The sequence below is a fragment of the Solea solea genome, chromosome 11, assembly GCF_958295425.1.
Source record: "Solea solea chromosome 11, fSolSol10.1, whole genome shotgun sequence".
NCBI lineage: Eukaryota > Metazoa > Chordata > Actinopteri > Pleuronectiformes > Soleidae > Solea > Solea solea.
The window spans coordinates 6594042-6612719 of NC_081144.1; the positions used below are offsets into that span (position 1 = coordinate 6594042).

Genomic DNA, 18678 nt, shown 5'->3' on the forward strand with positions numbered 1-18678 from the left:
GAGGAGGGCGATACGGCCTGTGCATCAAATGACTGTCTACAGGTCGGTTCTGCTCATGTTGACATCGCGCTTGTCACCAAAATGTTGTTGTTAGTGTCAAAGTTGAAGCAGTTAATGTAATACGTTTAAAACGTTATATAAACGGGAGCCTCCATTTAAAGTATACACAGTAAACAGTAAAATTTGCTGGCTAATTGGTCTGTTGACAATGGTCGGATCATCAAAGCCAAATGTCCCTGCACTGGTCATCATGACTAACTTGACCTGTCGCTGCAAGCAAAAAAAAAAGAAGGTGCGAGGCAGATGGAAATCCTGCATTACATCCACATGCTGCAAATGCTCTACTTTCTCTTTTCTCCTCCAGATCAACAGCTCCAATAAATTTTCATTACACCTGTGTGAAGCGCTTCAAATAGAGCCACAGAAGCAGAAACTAATTACTTTCTAATTTATTGACTAATGGCCACAGCCCTGGGAGACAGCTGCAATTGTTCTAACAGTCCTGCTGCTCCAACTGCACTCAGGTCCACTTTAGATTCATAACCAAAATAATTTATCATTACAAGCACATTAAATTGAACCATATAAACCATAACAGTGGTAATTTATATCATTTTGTTGTTCGGGATGCGTTTCCCTCCCCTGTCTTGAAAGCATGCAATCTATGCGATGGGATTCATCTTCAGCTCGTTGCATGTGGCAGGTTCACTTTGTTCTTTAAAGGACTCTTTGTTTTGTGACTCATTCGCCATTTGTTGGAGCTTAAAGAAGGGAGGAGACGGAAACCAGTATGTGAATGTGACCTTTTTTTTTAATTTACAGAAGCCTGAGCAGTGGTTTTCTGTGTCAGACTGCTGTCATCGCCTGCATGTTATACATAAAGGGCATAACCAACATATACAGTAAATATGAATAGCCAATGAGCTGGCTGTGTGATGACTTGAGGTACATTGTTTTCTCCCAGGATTCCTTTATCCTTTATCTCTATACTGCTATGCTGTTATTATATTAATTTTCAGTAATTGCCTCTACCCCATAATGCATCTCTGTCTCGATGGGAACAGTGCCTTCCAGGATGTCAATGTGCCCATCAACAAGACACAAATGGCGGTTTGAACAGCATGATAACAACATTAGCCATGTGTCAAGGCTTTCTTAATCACTACAGTGGATGCCATTTGTGCATTGATGGGATATTCTGAGGCAAAGTATGAGGAGGCATTTTCCACTGGCGTTATCAAGAAGAAGGCCCATATGATCATGCACATTCATTATGTAGGCAGTGATTAGCATTGACCTTGCCCTCTGTGAGGTGAGCGGTCTGAAACAATGCCAGCCAAAGCGCCTCATGTCTTCCGAGCTGCTACGAAGCTAGCATACATTATGTTGGAGCGTCACCACAATGTCACAATAATGTCACCGATCACCGACCAGCAAGTTCATTTTTAATCACAACTGCAGATGTGTTTGCCCCGCGCTCAGGCAGACAGGTCTTCAGATCAGATTCTACCCATCCTAAAATGGGGTGTGTACAAAATACAATACAACTGAATTGAGTTGAACATGCAAAACGTCATTTTAAGTCTTCACTCAGACAACACACTTTTCAGTTTAACACTTTCACTGTTGATGTACAAGACAAAAATATTTAGGTTTAAGAGTGAAGCCAATATATCTGAATAAGATCACGGCTGTAAACATCTGTCTCCCTGAGCACGGACATGCCAGCTGCTAAAAAATCCACCATCCAACCTCTTTCCAACCAGCAACAGTTTTATCTGTACGGTCTTGTATTTGTTAGTTCCTTATACTAGACTGGAAACTTCACCAAACTGGTCTTTACGTGATTCGTCTTGGTTGTAAATTTTCATTCACATCTTCTATTAAAAGACTCAGACACACAGGGCAGAGGCACCGCACACAGGCTCGCGGGTCCATAGCAGCAATATTAGTGAATCACCAATGAGACTAATAAATGCAAGATCTAAAGTTCATATCTCAGAAGGGATGAGGAGCCAAACACCTACTTCTGTTTTTATTTGATCACCAATCACACCCACAAATCACAGACACGCGCAAACTGAAAAACATGCACTATATGAGCACACAAATGCCACCACCCCTCTTGCACTCTCTCTCTCTTCAGACATCCAAGCTCTCACAGGCCAATCAATAGATTCCAACAGGCCAAAAATGCAGAAAGGGGGTGGGGTCCCCTGGGAGAGACAATAAGGACATTAAGAATAAAACAGGATACGAAGACACGCACAAACATACACACGACTCGTCCTATATTCCCTGGCCAAGTGGTGACGTCAGTCTCCTGGGTAAGATACAGCCCACCTAATGGAGCACAGCCAAGGCACGGGGCTTGTGTTTGTGTGTGAGCCTGCATTTGTGAGCAAGTATGAGTGCGTGTGAAATGATGTTGGAAAAGGAAAGGAAGGACAACACACACAAAGTCAAGCACAATAGCCATTAAATCAAAGGCAATCTCTCTACTCTTAGCAATTCATACAAGGAGAGCTCATGCATTCACTGCCCTGTACACACACACACACACACACGCACACACACAACTGACAAATGCTACTATACAATATGCAGCAGCACTATTAGGTTACTTTAAAGGTATGTGGAAAAAACTGTGAGGAAATGAATGACATTCCAATCACACATCCTCTCCAAACCTGAACACAATGTGTCAGCAGTGGGAGTATAGAATCTCTGAATTAGAGTTTTTTTGGCATAGGAGATATGGAGAGAAATCAATTTCTGGGCCAAGTATGGTACCAAGGACGTCCAGAAGGGCATAGCACTGTTGATCTGTTCATATCAATTTGCTCCCTCCTGCAGACGGAGAACGCCACAGTGTGCAGCATAGAATCTTTAAGGAATATCATACTGATAACAGTGACATAAAACATGCCATTTTACAGCCAAACCATCTCTGTCTCAAATGTACTTGAAGAGGAAGGCATTTTCAGGCAACATAAAGTTTAACATGGCGCAACATCTGCTGAACCGCTAACTTCCACACTGCGTGGGAGTGGGAGATTTAATTAGGGGACACGGAAGATCATTGCGCGGCACTGCAATGTGCCCCACCCTCCTGATCCTGACCTGTTCAATCCTGAACCTGTGGTCCTCTCTGAGGTACCTCCAAGTTACGTTTTCTAGTATGCACTCGGCCCATAGTTGAGAATTGTGTAACAACTGTGTCATTAAACATAAAGACAAGTCAGAGTTCTGTGAAACAAGGCCCCTGCATGGCTGTGATAATATGGTTGAGCAGTTAGTTTGTAACAGCCTTTCCATTTTCCTAAATGGTACAGAATGTTAGGATTTATACCTTTTTACCCTGCATGATTATGTGACAATGTTAAACATCATGAATATTTTAGATGTAGATATACTCACGGCCCATAAAGATGCTGTTATTATAATAGAATATTGCTGCTGGCTGCAAAATATATTAATACTGAGGTATTTGTGACCATCCAACCTTCGTGTCTATGTGGAATACATCATTTTATCCATCTTCTATAGAGATTTTCATCATGAATACGTGTTGAAAATAGAACCATACAAAAGGCGAGAGCAATTTTACAAAAAAAAAGGCACAACCAAACAGCTTGAAAATAATGGAAATTATTTAGAAAAGCTAAATTGATATTCAAGAGGAATTTCCCCAGCTGAGATCGACCTTTTAAACAATGCCATCCTTGAACAGTCATACAGAAAAATCCTTCCAGTGTTTCTCAGGCTTCTAGTGGTGACTCCCTCAAATGAACATGTGAATCTCCTCGAGTGAGAAGCGAGCTGATCACTAATGCGCCTTCATTCAGAAGGGATAGAATACAGATTGTCAAGGACAAAAGTTTGATTTTTGCCTTAACCAAAGCGGCTCCAAATGCAAATTTTATGGATCAGTGTTGTTGGGGTGCTGAGAACTGTGGGGGACTATTTTCTTTAATGTGAATTAAGGCTGTGATCACGCTGCTCTCTAGACCTTGCAAAGCACCAAATGATCTTTGCACCACTGAAAAAGAGAACATCTCAGGTATTATTTAGCACAACAAACAACAACAATAAACAAAAAAAACACTTTACAATTCTATACCAAGGACAGACCATAAATACTTAAAAATATCTTCAGTCTTGGCTTTGGTTAGATGCTCTATAGGAGAGTGTGGGCCACAGCATAGGTTCACTAATGGCAATCCAGATAAAGAGGTGGCTTGCTGGATTGAGGATTGGCCAGATGGAGACACAAAGGCAAAAGTTCAATTAAAAATGCTGAGGGAATCAATTTGTTTGCCTTAATTACTTAGTTAATTTGTTAAAAAAGTTTAGTGCGAAAAATCCTCTGTGACATTTTCTGCTGTGATAATGGTGCTACAAAGAGGGAGAGGTGATCGGTTGGGTTGAGTGCCTTTTAAATGACTATCCCTCTGGTTTTAAACACACAACGCTCAGTGTGCCTGTTTGCCCGTTCGCGAGTCTCTTTGGCGGGGTGTGTCGATAATGAGGCCCTCCTGTAGTGCTGCGCTCCACTCCTCTGTGGGTGCAGAAAAGCACACCCCTGCCATGTCCTGACATTCTGACAAATAGGAGCCTGGGAAAGCATATGGGCAAAGTGACAATGCCACAGACGCCCTCCAAACTGTAGGGCTCAGGCCTAATGAGCAGCAGAGAGATGAGTGCAAGCCCTACATGTAGGACACACGAGTCGTCACATTTGTCCTCAACTGCCACAAAAAACTAGTCATAAACGAGTCAAGAGATCCCATGAATGTGTGACTTTCCAAAAGAACCACACAGGGAGTCTGTAAGAGACTTTACAAAACAGTGTGACTTCTTTCAGGACAATTAAAATGTGCTGGGTGACTGATTTAGTGGTTAAACTGCATTTTACTTGTGTGACTGCCAACACAAGATGACAAGAGAGACAGTCAGGGGAGAAAAAACAGATACAGATGTCACCGACGAAGGCAGGAGTGAGTGTTCTGGAGGGCCAGGAAGTGGCCACTTTCTCTGTCAACTGTCAATGCTGTGAGCGTCCAGAAGCTGCAGCTCCACAGCGACTGGATGTGATTTTAGATAAGGCACCCATCCAGCCATGCCCTCAACATGGCCTCCCTGTGGCCCAGACTCCTCTGCCAGTCTCCTTCCCTCTCTCTGTCTGGCTTATTATCCCTGACTGTCTAGACAACTCCCAGCACGCAAACCCTCACCCCAGCCAACCTGCACTGTTACCTGTGCAGGTTTTCAGTTTTCCTGCTCACTCTCTCCACTCTACACTGTGTCGCAACTTTGGCTTGCTATAGAATTGTGAAGGGCTATGGGAAAAAAAACAAAAAAAAACAGAACAATGCCAGGCAGTTCTCTGCCTTCTCTCATTCAAGTCATTCACTGGGGGAGACTTTGAAAATGCTGCTAGGGAACAGTATTTCAATCCCCTCTACAAGACACAATCCAAGAGTATGCTGAAACGTATCAGACAATCATGAAGGGTGACTGTAATGAGACAGCCTGCACCTATCATTCTTTCATGTAGACACACATCCAAAAAACAAAAATAACAACTGAAAGTAAATGAGCCATTATTTGTACGTGGAGGGGCAAATAAATGACAACAATGAGGGAACAAAGAGGCAATTACCGAGTGAATGACTTCACGTACGGACCTGATCTGCCGGTAGCAGAGAAATCACTTAAACATCCTCGTGTGAGAGAAGACACAGGGTGTCAGTATGAAAATCCCTGAAACCCCCCCCCTTACCCTTATCGCCCAACAGGTGGAGTATGGACACCATACATTTACACCGGTCCTCACACAGAGCACTTTAACCCTGGTCTGCTGCAGTAGAAGCTGGGGGTTCCGCGGCGTCAATGCCACTTCTCCATGCACAAAGTCAGCTCCTCACACCCATGACTGATCTCTATTAAATTACATGGATTAAATCAGAGATCTTTAATTAGGCCCCAATAAAAGCGCCATGTGGCTTTTGAAACCTCTGAGCATGCCATGATTGGATAAAAATGTGAAAACATACTAAATGAAATTGGTTTACCGCTGAGTGTGCGCCCCATGACTCTTGAGTGCAGCAGCAAAGCAGGGCAAATAAGTGAGAGGGGGAGAGAGAGCTGCAGAGAAAGAGCCAGTGGAGTCTCAGAGCGAGTCACACCTCTTTGCCTCAGAAAAGCTCTTAAATTCTATGTGTGACCTGAGGGAGGGAGCTCTAAAGAGTCTGCCTCTGATGCCATGATACAGAGTTTGACTGTTGCGGAGAAGTGAACTAATACAGTCTGCCACAAGCCACACTGGGGACTGCTGCAAGCATGATTCAAGGCTTTATGTGTACAGCATATATATATATACATACTGTATCTCCCTATAGGTGTGTGCATGCAGAACACAGCCCCTCACATTAGCACTCGGAGACACACATCTGGGACTTGCTTCTCTCTAAAAACTGGAGCGTGATGCCTCCCTCCTCCTCTGGACCCTCGCATCTCCACATGTCTGGATGACCAAAAGCTTTTAAGGGCTTTAAACTCATAATAACCCTAATGCTTGGTCTCCCCTGTGTTTGCCTGAAATAAAGATGAAATGCACTTGAAATAGATGCAAATATGAGGGAAGAACAGAACTCTGAACTCTGGAAATTGCTGAGGAGTTGGCATCTGTAAAGGTATTAAGAAGGGAACAGAGAGTGACCTGGTTCCCGAGACAGGTTACGTGGTGACGGGGACAGTTCAAGAGAGGGGAATGCACACATTTGCACAGTGGCCTCCTACTCTTTCAGAACGTTAACTATGTTGTTTGTGACGTTTCTCTTTTTTGAGAATATCGAGACACTGCTCCCAACCACCACCGCCCTCCTAACTAATCCTCTCATGCCCTAATTGTGGGTGCAGGCCCCCCAGATTCACTTCTTTGGGGGAGAGAAACCAAGAAAACGAGCAAAGGCTCTGGCAGAGACGAGACCACCCCGTCTTCCTCTCAAAAACGATCCTCCCTGCCAGAAGGCACCAGGACAGTAGGTGGTACTCTCTCTCCATTACATTTCACTTTTATCTCAGTTTCCCGTTGCCTCTCTATCTTCCTGTCATTTCCAGCTCTTTTCACTCCCTCTCCTCTATCTACAGTAAACCGCCTTAGGTGATTATAGATTTTGATGGTGGTGGGTGGGGAAGCCGAATTCCTGTCTCTGTTTCCCTAAAACAAGTTTAATATACTATTACCCAACACAGTTGAGAACCTCTCTGAGATTGTTAACATGGGGTGGTGTAAAAAAAAACAAAAAAACAAACAAACTTTAAACAAAACTGAGTATGGAGGTCTCTATTGAAGACAGGGGAACTGGCAGGCTTCTGTCCTCTGGGGTTAGAGCTAAGGCTGCCTGAGTTGTGCCAGGTCTGCATAACCAGCAAGATAAGCACAAAATCAAACACGCTCACCAGAGTCACATTAAAATATGCTGTGAAACTCTTTGGCACGAGATTTCTTTCAATCAATGAGGGCATCAGTCAACAGAGCAGAATCCCACACCACAGGCCTCAGAGAAAGATGCCAGAGACAAGCCAGTGACTGGTCGTGTTTTGTCTGAACAGTGTTGCTACTGTTCAGATGGCTGCACTGGAGCGGAGCCACACCAACCTCAGCAGCCTCCTTTCTTGTCTGGTTTTCTGTCTCTCTCTCTATTTCAGGCACAAAACCAAGGCGCACATTAGGTGCTGGTACTGCACATTTTGATGCTTGGCTGTCACTGTATCATTGTCTGGTGACATAAAGCGCAGTAAAGCACTGAGCAGTGATGAAGTGGAGAGGTTTTAAACCTGCGCTCACTGGCACATTTCCTGCCTTTCAACCAATGTCATTTGGAGAGTGTCATCATCCTACTGTGAAAGTATCCAACCCCCCCCCCCGACTCCCCACCCAAAACACTGAAAAGAGAAAAGAAAAATGGAGAGAGAGAAAGGGGGAGAGCGAGAGAGAGTGACTCCTCCTTGGCAGTACTTGCTCCATTATTCCGCTGGAGGCTTGATTAGACAGAGGGGATAATTTACGAGCCACTTCATTGCCAATTCAACGGCCACATCACCTGTAAATAATTGAAACCCTTCATGTCCATTCCAACATAATCATATCGCTATCATGTTAATGTATCCAGCAGCGCTGTCCTTTGGGTCAGGAGCGGGACTACTTTAAATCTTGGTTGACCTGTCTCTATAATTCTTCTGAGCAACACCCTCGAGCAAACAGCCAAAAAAATAAAGATGAAGGACCGCACTGACAAATGATGAAAAATAGGAAATACAGTAAACAAATACAAAGGCTTCCCAGCAAGGCAGCAGTGGGTTGCAGGTGGAGGGCACACATTTTGCACTGGCTTGTTAATTATCTTCGCTGATACGGCGGATTCATCATCTCCTCATTTATTTATCTCTCTCAGAGTTCTATCCGTCATGCAGAGGTATGAAATGGCAGCAAGGCTTGGTTTTTAATCGCTACTATGATGAAGGAGACAAGGAGGACAAGACAAATCAAATCCTCTGCTTTTAATTGTGGGGAATTCTGCCATCGTGGGAATTGTCTTTCTCAACCACTCTTAATTATAACAGTGTTTAAAAAAAGATGTTGAATTGATGGCTATTTTTTTTTTTACTTCATTTAAAAAAAGTAATGAATATTAATTATCCAATCTAAAATGGTTCTAACCTTTTTTTTTGCACACTCCTCTCAAATGTGTATGACAAAAAAAAAAGACTTGAATAATTTATCAATTGACTTATATTTGAATTGATTAACTCAGTGATGCAAAATTAATACATGACTATCCTCCACATACCCGCTCAATCCTCTCTCATCTTTAATGAAGCAGTTTAAGCAGTAAGGGTCTTGCCAGTGGGCAGGGGTGTGGAGGGTTGGAGTATATATCTAATACAAATCTGCTGTAATGAAGACGTCTCTTCAGAATCAACAGGTGTACTCTCTCCCAGACTGAGACAGGTACGGAATAACCAGTGTTTTTAAGCAAAGTTGGATGATACTTTTTAGGAAACAGCTTTCTTAGTAGTCTGGTAACATAAGCTAATTAAATAGGCAAAAAGAAAAACAAAGAGAAGCCAGGGCTTTGTGGTTTAGGGGCAAAGGTCAAGTAAAAAACACGAGATGTGATTCTTGAATGCTATCTGTACAAGGATGTCTGTTATGAGACCAATGACAAGGAGAAACTGAAAAAAGAAAGTAAGTATTAACAGAACTTTTTGTTCAGAGCTGATGGTTGTGGCCAATACAAACCAGTCACAAAGTGAATGGGAGTAACTGAGTCATTGTTTCCAAAGTTCTCAGTTTCTCCTCCTCCAGAAAAGAAACGGGGCCCTAAAGATGTCGAAAGAGCAATGTCTTTTTGGGAGCTCTAAAAGGCTGCTGTAATGTAAATATTTGTAATATTTGGAGCAGAATGAACGTGTCTTTAAACAAAAATAGAGTAACAAGGATTTAGCCTCCGGCCTTGGAGTAGTGGCAAGACGCGCTACTTTCCTCCTGGATCACTTAAAGATAAATAGGTACAAGGTCAAACCTGCCAATTGTTGTCTTCACACACTGAACGATGCTGCGTGACAACTCGTCATCCACTGTCCTTCCTGTAACTGCGAAGCTCAGCTGGGGCGAAGAAATGGGACAGAATGTGTGCCAGTGAGTGTGTGTGTGTGTGTGCACGCACACCCCTGTTCTTTTTTGGTGATTCACCCAGCTCTCTGGCAGCTGTCCAGGACCTATTTTCTCCTCTTTACATAAGAGCAAACAGTATCAGCAAAGCCACGTGTCCTGTCCTTTCTACACCTCCTCCCACTGTGATCCTCTGCCATTTCCTGCCTATCCCCCCCCCCATCTTCCACCTTCCTGTAAGTGTGGGGGAGCTTTTAAGACCAGTTTCACGCCCATGGTGCAAAGGTATGGGATCAGTCGGGAACAAACATTTTCGGGCTACACCTAAGCACAGAAACGCTGCTAAGACTCTAGGGTATAGGCCTGGAAAGGTGCGTGGGACGGGAAGCGGTTTTGTGACCGAAATACCCCCCTGGTGCTTTCCAAAGGCCCAGGATCTGGGATGGGCTTCACCATATGCCCACAGGACAGCACCCAACCGGGCACCGGGGTGTGACAGGCTGAAAATAACAGTAGCAGTAACAGTCCTCACTGTACTGGCCAACATACGGTCACTCGGCACCTACTGAGCAGAGAAGCGAGGTGGAAGAGGAAGGTACAAGAGGGGGCGGAGTGCAGAGGTTGGTAGAAAATACAAAATCAAGGTAGCGAAGGGAGTTTGTACGAGGGTGAGGAATGAACTGTGTGTGTGTGTGTAAGAGTGTCATTGTGTGTGTGTGTAGAAGGGATGTGTAGGCAGGGTTTAGCGTCTGGACTGCTCAGTGACTCAGGTGTGAATAATACGCTGGGTCTCGATGTGATGTGCGTTGTGTGTGTAGTGGGAGTGAGAGAGAGAGAGAGAGGGGGGGAGCACAGTGAAGTGCCGGGTCTGTGTAGGCCTGGCTGTCTATGTGTCTCGGTGGCTGAGCGTGTGCTGTGCTCTGTCTATGGCCCACTCTATGACAGCCAGCCTGCATGCTCACTGGTGCAGAAGCGCTAATTGAATTAAGCCTTTATTATCGGGCTGCAGAGGCAGCACTTCTCCCCATCTCGGCCCGCTTGGCTGACACTTTCTCCTTGAACACCTGCTTGACATCAACTTCCTCCTCTATTTATTTATCCTCACTCCCCTGTGGCCAGCCACTGGCTGCACTCCTTTCTCCTCTTCGACTCCTCCTCCATATTGGCAAACTGAGAGGGGCTAGGCCCGCTTGTTTATCTTGATGCTAAGTATGCCTGTGCTGCACATCACTCCTCAGCTTGGATAACCTGAACAGCAGAGAGTAAAGTAACATCAACTTCAGTCCTCTTTTTAAAAAAAAAAGAAAAAAAAAAAGGTGAACAGCTGGTGCAATGGCAAAAAACATGCCCTACACATCAGCGACTATTACCATAAAAAGGGACACATAATAAAAAGGATTAATTCCTAGATGTATCCTGCCCTTGCTGGCCTTCAGCAGCAATCCTGGTGAGTATAGAGGGAATAAAGGCGATAAAACTAGATGATGTCCAATGTGCTATTGAATAGTCTCCGGTGGGCAAGCTGGCCAGGGTAATATACAGCAGCTTGGATGAGAACTAACATACATCTAGTCCCCTGTCCATTTCCACTAGCCTCAGGCTTAGGCAGCTTCCCTAGGCTCAGCCTGGGCATTACTTTAGAGGACAGACAAACAAGAGACACTATTAAGTTGGCTAGAAGTCGGAGGCCCAGGCACTCGGCCCAGCACAAGCTGTAATCTATTGACCGTTTGCATTCTCCCTCTCATGCCCCAAAACCACAGGACTTTTTTTTCTATCTGTCAGTTGAATCCATTGCTCACCTCTCTCCATCTCTATCTGCTGTTTACTCACTCTATTTTTCTCTTTTTTTTTCTCCACTCCCTCGCCCTATGTCAGCTCAATCCCCCTCTATTCCATCTTTCCACAGCTCCTTCGTCTGTTTGTGTAAATCCTCCCCCCACTTCTTTTCCTCCTCACCCCATCCATCACTATTCCTCCCATCTCCATCTCGTCTGTTCGCTTCTCTTATCGACATGTTTCCATTTTCTAAACCGCTCTCACTCCATCATATTCACTCTTCCTTTGATGGCCATTTTTCATTTTCTCTCTTTCATTCACTCTTACCTCATCCTCTTTGAGTTCACCTCACTCCGGTCCTCTTTGCTCTCCCTGGTGGACTTAATATCACCCAGCCAGCAAGGCCCCAGGTGGACATAGCTGTCCTTGTCAGAGCTTTTGAGTGGGTGGAAGCAATGTAGCATAGTGTCCTCCAGGGCCCAACAGAACCCGGCAGCCTGGGGAGAACTGTCACTATGCAGCAAACTAAACTTTTACCCACGATGAGTTGGAATAAACACAACAAGAGCGAAGAACGACAAGCAAAAGACAAAGATGAGGGCGAACACACCAGTTCACCTCGTCACATGTCCTGTCATTGATCTTTATCACAGTGAAATGTTGCTTTAATGTGTCCCATTCTTTCTTTTATCCTCCAAACACTCACACCACAGTATGTGCCAGACTAGGTGACGAAAAAGGAAAAAAAAGGTATACGCATACTGTAAGTGTAGGGAGGTCTTATTCCCGGAGGCAGACTCACCCAGATACCAACTCTTTTTTAAAAAAAAAAAAAGAAGATGTGCACAGTATTCACAACTATTCTACCTTTAATTCAAAACACATCCACACAGTATCACTGGTAATTACACACACACACCTGCTGACGCCTGACTGCATTCATAAATTCCTGCACATACTCACCCACAATGCAGTCTTTAAATGCGTAGTCATGCTCTCCGGCCCACGGACGTGTGTGCATGCACAAGAGTGCATTTACATACAAACAATGCACATGCAGAAACACAGCACATACTATCGATTTCCCTGTGACTCACACACACACACACACACACACACACACACACACACACACAGTCCAGACCAAAAATATGTGCACACACTCCTCGCACAATAGCAAATACCATACACGGTAGCAAACAACCAGTCATTAGTAGATTTCAGTTCGGCTCTGTTCTGTTGTTGGTGTGTCCGCGCCCTCTGGGGTGGCGCCGCTGCTGTAGGTTTTAATAAAAACATTGTCTTTGGAAGCTGTCTAAAGGGACTCTGTTTCATTTTGGAGTACTGCTGCCGGAGTGGTGTTTCTGTGGATGTGGGAGGAGAGCGGGCTATTGCGCTGGGACGCGAGAGCTGCTAGGTTCACTGTCATTGTGGGCCCTCCAAGGGCTGGTGCTTATTGTTTGATAGTTTCAATATACAATGCCTGTGTATGTGTGTGTGTGATGCAGTGTGTTCATTTAAGCACATGTGTAAATCTGAGGCCTCCAAACTCGTGCGCGAGTCGAGGCAAATGGCTGACACAGCCCACTACTATCATCCCCAACAGCTGTAACGAGTGTGTTTTGTGTTTGTGTTTTACGCAAGACGGGAGATTAGAGAAATAAACACAGACATGTAAAGAACTGATCTGGACGGCAGCCGAAGAAGCACTTTCCTCCGTTGTGTTTCTGTTGTGTTAACCAGCCCTATAAAACAAACAGCAGAGAAAGGAAACACCGCTGTGCAACTTCCCCACTCATGAAACGGTGTGCCATTTAGGGGATGCTCAGGATAATGAGATACGCCTATACGACACACAGGTGTCCATTAGCTCTTTGGGCTGACCAATCTGTGACACCCTCTGGCCAATAGTTTCTCCATCTGTCAGCATACAAACACCTCGGAAAAACCCCTCGAGGAGACATTTGTGTCATTTATGATGGACAACAAAATGCCTGCTCACAACAGGAGCACAATGTAATGCCCATGATGAGGGCAAATCAAATGTTATTGTCTAGATTTGGAACTGCGAGGTTTCTATACCATCCTTCTGTTTTCGCTCTCCTCCCACAGGCACATTCAGATCCCATCAGCTGAAGCGACAGAGCCGCATCTTTACAGAGGCAAAGAGAAAGAATCAGTATGGATTATCAAAGGGTGCAGGGAAGGAAAATCCTAATTGTCCCCTTTAAGTGTGTTCCCTCCTGTGGAGTGAAGGTGTGGGGTAACGGCCATCTTAAATCACAGCCTGGCCACGGCCTTCATTAAAGCCATAATGCCAGGCTCTCCCTTTAATGGAAATGGAAGCCAGCGAGGCTGTGGGTGTAAATTAAAGTGTAAAGCTCGAGTAGGGAAAGATTTCCCCAGCTCTGACAGGTGCGGCCTGAATTAGCTGTTGTGCTGTTCAAGCAGTCAGTGGGAGAACAGTGGTATTGATTTTAAGCACTGTTGCACTTCCTATCTGAAAGGGAATGTGTATTACTAGAGCTAGGCACATCAATCACTCAGCATTCCACCACTCTTCCCTGGCACGCTTCAGATTTTGAGATGATAAACAAACAGAAACGGGCCCAGACAGTAGGCTACAAGCTGAACTGTGAGGAGCCAATCGTATGCGGCGCAATACAGATGTGCTGTAATAAATGCAAAGAAACAAGAGCAACATGGTCGTGACATGCACGCATTGCAAAGTCCCGGTTTGTCTGCGTGCATCTGCGTCAAATCAAGATGAAATCATCAACTTTATTTGGAATGAGAGCTTTCATCCCATCTTTTGATACTTTGGCCAAAGAAGCAGGTCAAACTAGACTTTGTCCACTTTTGAACCTCATCAAATGCTTTCACTAACAGTCAAATCAAAGCTTTGGAAAAAAAATTACAAAATGAACAGAAAAATAATACAAAACAAAGGGTAATATTGTACCAAACATGAAATTCCATCCACCAGTTATTTTTTATATCTGATTTTCATATCGCTCTAAAATTGTGTTCTTTTCGTTTAACTTGGTTGCTTTGTAACAGAAGTGCAACCCCACACGCACTGTAAAATCATTTTTTCAGGCATTTTTAAACTATATATTGGTAAACTTGTGTGTTGACAGGATGTCGTATCTATTCATGACATGTCCTGCATCGCATGTCACCTTGGTCAAACAGCTGGCGTCAGCTCCATGAGCTCTGGCTGCTGCCCACTCCCGTGTTTACTGCCTGCATGTGTCAGAGTTGTTACATGCATGCAGGCAGCCATGCGGCGTGGCGCCTCTCTGTATTTGACCCCGCTGCTTATCTCTGCCTCCCATTACGCCTTGCTGACCCTGTCTGCAGGCGCCGGCAGGGGGAGAATTAGCCTACTTAGCCTATTCCCCACAGGGATCAAACCCACGTCGACATGCAGACAGTGCACCCACAATCAGATGAGTTGTGCGCACACACACACACACACACACACACACACACTCAGAAAAAGACGTGTTGACAAATGATAACGCAGCATTTAACCACAGGTGTCCCAAGTTTGACCTTTCGCCTGCGACCTTGAGCAAAAAAGCTTTTTATATAGCGGCCTGCCATCAATCAGCTCCCATCAATCACACACACACACACACGCATACAGTATGCTCCACCCTTTCACACATCCACCTCCCCTTGCCCAAACATCCATCACTACACTCTACCCTTTCACTGACGTCTGGTAAAACACAAACACTTCACAACATCTCCCCCTGCCTCCCTTGTCCTGTAACACACACACATACACACACACACACACACACACACACACACACGCTGTGAACTCACACACTTTCTTGTCCTGAAAATGATGGCACCTCTAAAACATGGAAAGTGCAGTGTTGTTGTGTTGTCAGGTCATCTGCAGGTGCACACTGGGGGCTACTCTCTGGTGACACGTTTGCTGAAATATCAGTGCCTGAACTGAGACATGACATGAAGTTGAAATCTCTGAGCGCAGCAGCGGCTGAGTCCGCCGTCTAAACGACAGCCAGTGTTGACAGACTACGGCCACGTGGAAACCTGGAGGACCAGCGGTTTAAAAAAAGTGACTGGATCAAAAAGTGTTATTTGTAGATGCAGGAGGATGACACAACTATTTTTTATATGTTTACTACATTTCTTTCTTTGGGAAGTTTTTACTTTATGACTTTACACCCTGTGTTGTGTTACATTGTTGTATTTGCATCTCTTTTCTTTCCTATTTATTTGACTTTATCTATTGATTTCAACAGTACAGTCGTTTCCGGAATGTTTTTGTTTAGAGAAAGAGACAATGTTTTAAGGGGGCGGCTTTAAAATGTTAAATTGTTTTCCATAAAACCACATTGTTGAAAAGGAAAAAATAAAATACATTTAACGTTTTATTTTATTGCCTGCACATGTATGTTAGCAGCATAGTCACATTTTAGTCTAGCAGCAACTACACAGGCCAGAATCCATGGATACAATAAGCTCGGCCTTAGTTAGGTTTTTTTGCAGTTTGGAGAGTTGCCGGTTTGGGAAAGATTCTTGATTAATTAAAAAATGGGAAAAAAAAAATTTAAACAGGTGAGCTCCGTGCTCTTTTGGCCCATGCTCTATAATTACACCAGAGAACATGATCTAATTGGCAGTGTCTTTATGCTGAACTATTATCAATGTCCCTCCAAGGCAGTGGGGAGCGAGGAGGGATGGGGGAGAAGGATATGAGGAACAGGTTCTATGTCAGTGAGCCCAGGGTCCACTTACACATGCATGAGGACCGCTATTAATGTCGGCACAGCAAGTCCAGCTCAAGGAAAGAGAGGAGGAAATGTTTAACATACTGAGCCGATGCCAAATGGAACAACATGTAAATGTTAGTGCAAAAGAGAAAAGAAGTGTAGTGTGACAGTAAAACAGACGATATCACCGGGGCCTAGGGCGTCAATCCATATGCCTCCTACTACTGTCAAATGTAGAAGGATGCTATTTCAAAGCCACATGCATTATTAATTATTATTCTACATTAGGTTATGTAATGACGAGGCAGACAATGTGGCCACAGAACACATTTGTTTGTTGACATGAAATATTGCGTGTCAAAGTTTTCGTAAAAGCCAAAGAGAGAGCGTCCGTCATTTGCAATTTGGAATATATACTACCATGCATACATTAATGGAATAAATTAACTGCACTGCTGGCATCTCCATTCTGTTTCAAATACCACAGTAGCTCTTGGCATTTTGTTCCATGTGGGTGTTAACGTCTGACCCAAAAAAAACCCGCGGCTTCAACAGTGCTATTAGCCAAGTGGTGAATGTGCGGGCAGATAGGAACATATTAACATACCATTCAAAGGAGATACTGCGCCAGTGCATGTTGTCTTAATTAGCTTGCTAAAAGGCAGTTATTAGTCAGTATTAATATTCATTTATCATTTATCTGCACATTCAAAACATTTCTGAACAGCCACCAGCAGCCTGTAAAAGTAAAACATCCAACACTGGACTTGAAGAACGTGGTACATAAGGTAAATAGGCTGAAGTAAAACTACAAATTAAAACATTTCGACACCCAGAATGTCATACTTTTAGGGTGATGAATTTTTGCCATATGTTTAAGCAGGAGTGTAATTGTCTTACCTTGTTTTAGGGGATGTCGTTAGCCATTCTTCATGCTTTTCAAATGTTATCAAGTACGCCGCAATCTCCTGTGAAAAAGAGACGAAGGGGAGAGAGAGGAAGAGAGAGTCAGGCTCAGATATGTCATCTTTAATCACTGTTCTCTTGTGCTTGTAATACAGCGGTGAGACGGCTTCATTGATATTCAGACGGTCGAACCAGGAGCACAAACACGGGGAAAACGGAAGCAGGGGCAGTGCCGGGAGCTTAGGCAGGTAAATAGAGACTGGTAAAGGTAAAGTGAAAGACAAACGTGAAAAGCAGCGGAGGTCAGATCATCTTCCGAGACCATCTTTGTTACAAAAGCTTTGATCAAGTTCTCCTCTGAGGACATCAAGGTGCTCTCACAGAGACTGATGCCTCTGCGTTTGAGAGGGAGCAGCTTTTAACATTTTTGGTCCAATACTCCCCCCGAATCCCTTTGATCTGCCCTTGACACTCTTCTATGAATCAATCCACTCTTTAACCTTTGAATAATAATTACACGCCGGTCTCACAATATTGACACGGTGTGCACTGCCACTTCACAAAAAGCCGTAGATCTTTTTTGAGGCAGTTGTCTACAAAGTAATGCTACAGATGCTGAAGTTAAAAAAAAAAAAAAATGCCCAAACTGCCACTGGCATAAATAGAGATGCTTCAAACACTTTCATGTTTCCAATGTTCACCCTGCCTACTGCATCAGTCTGAGTGCAAGGGGGCAACAAACTCGACCATACCCATCCATTTTCTCACCAAACTAATGGGCAGAAATAAAAGCACTTTGAATGCCGGGAGACAACCTCATGATTACCAGCGACAGCCAACAATTCAGTCCTCAACAAGAAAATGTGTTCAACCTGCTGCTGTCTTTTTAAGTAACCAAAGATGTGCATGGAGAGTCAACAAACCTTTAACTATGAATATTTTGTTCAAATATTTGTCTTGTCTGGTCTGTGACGCCTGAGATTGAAAACAGCTTAATGTTTTTACTTCGCAACCAGCTATCCCACCCGGTGGATATTGGGACAAATTGAGACGCGTGGAAAGACCAAAAAAAATCACAAAGGCTGAGGCAGTTTTTCATTCATTCATTTGTATTTGTCCTTCACACTAAGATTAGTGGGCACCATTACCATAACCATCGCTCAGTTCTTCTCTGTTTTGTTCTGATTCCTCTTTTTTATTATTATTTATTGATCCTGGTACAGCAACCTTGGGTTTCATGAAAGGCGCTTTAGAAATCAAAGTTATTATTGTTATCATTATTATTAGTATTATGTGATGAATGCGCTGGAAACAAAATGTGTCTAAAACAACACAGCAGAGCATAACGATAATGTTACGACAGTTACTTATTTCTTTCTTTTTTTTTTACGTCCTTTCCTCTTACAATCGACAGTTCAAGTTCAAGTTGAAAAAAAAGAAAGGATCACCACAAACATTCATCGCTAACAGCTATGCTATTGGCTGGGAGATGGATACGCAACATAGAACTGCACTGGAAATAATGCTGGAATTTTTGCCATGGCCTAAAATGATGCA

At 43.8% G+C, this 18678-nt stretch overlaps 1 protein-coding gene across 8 annotated transcripts in view; it reads right to left on the reverse strand.

Moving 5' to 3' along the window:
• Positions 1-18678, reverse strand: part of camta1a (calmodulin binding transcription activator 1a) — a 290667-nt gene that overhangs the window by 146653 nt on the left and 125336 nt on the right. For all 8 annotated transcript variants that reach the window (XM_058642630.1, XM_058642627.1, XM_058642623.1 and 5 more), the window contains one exon: positions 17116-17183. In XM_058642630.1, coding sequence (XP_058498613.1) covers positions 17116-17183 — 68 coding nt within the window. The remainder of the gene's footprint in view (positions 1-17115; positions 17184-18678) is intronic.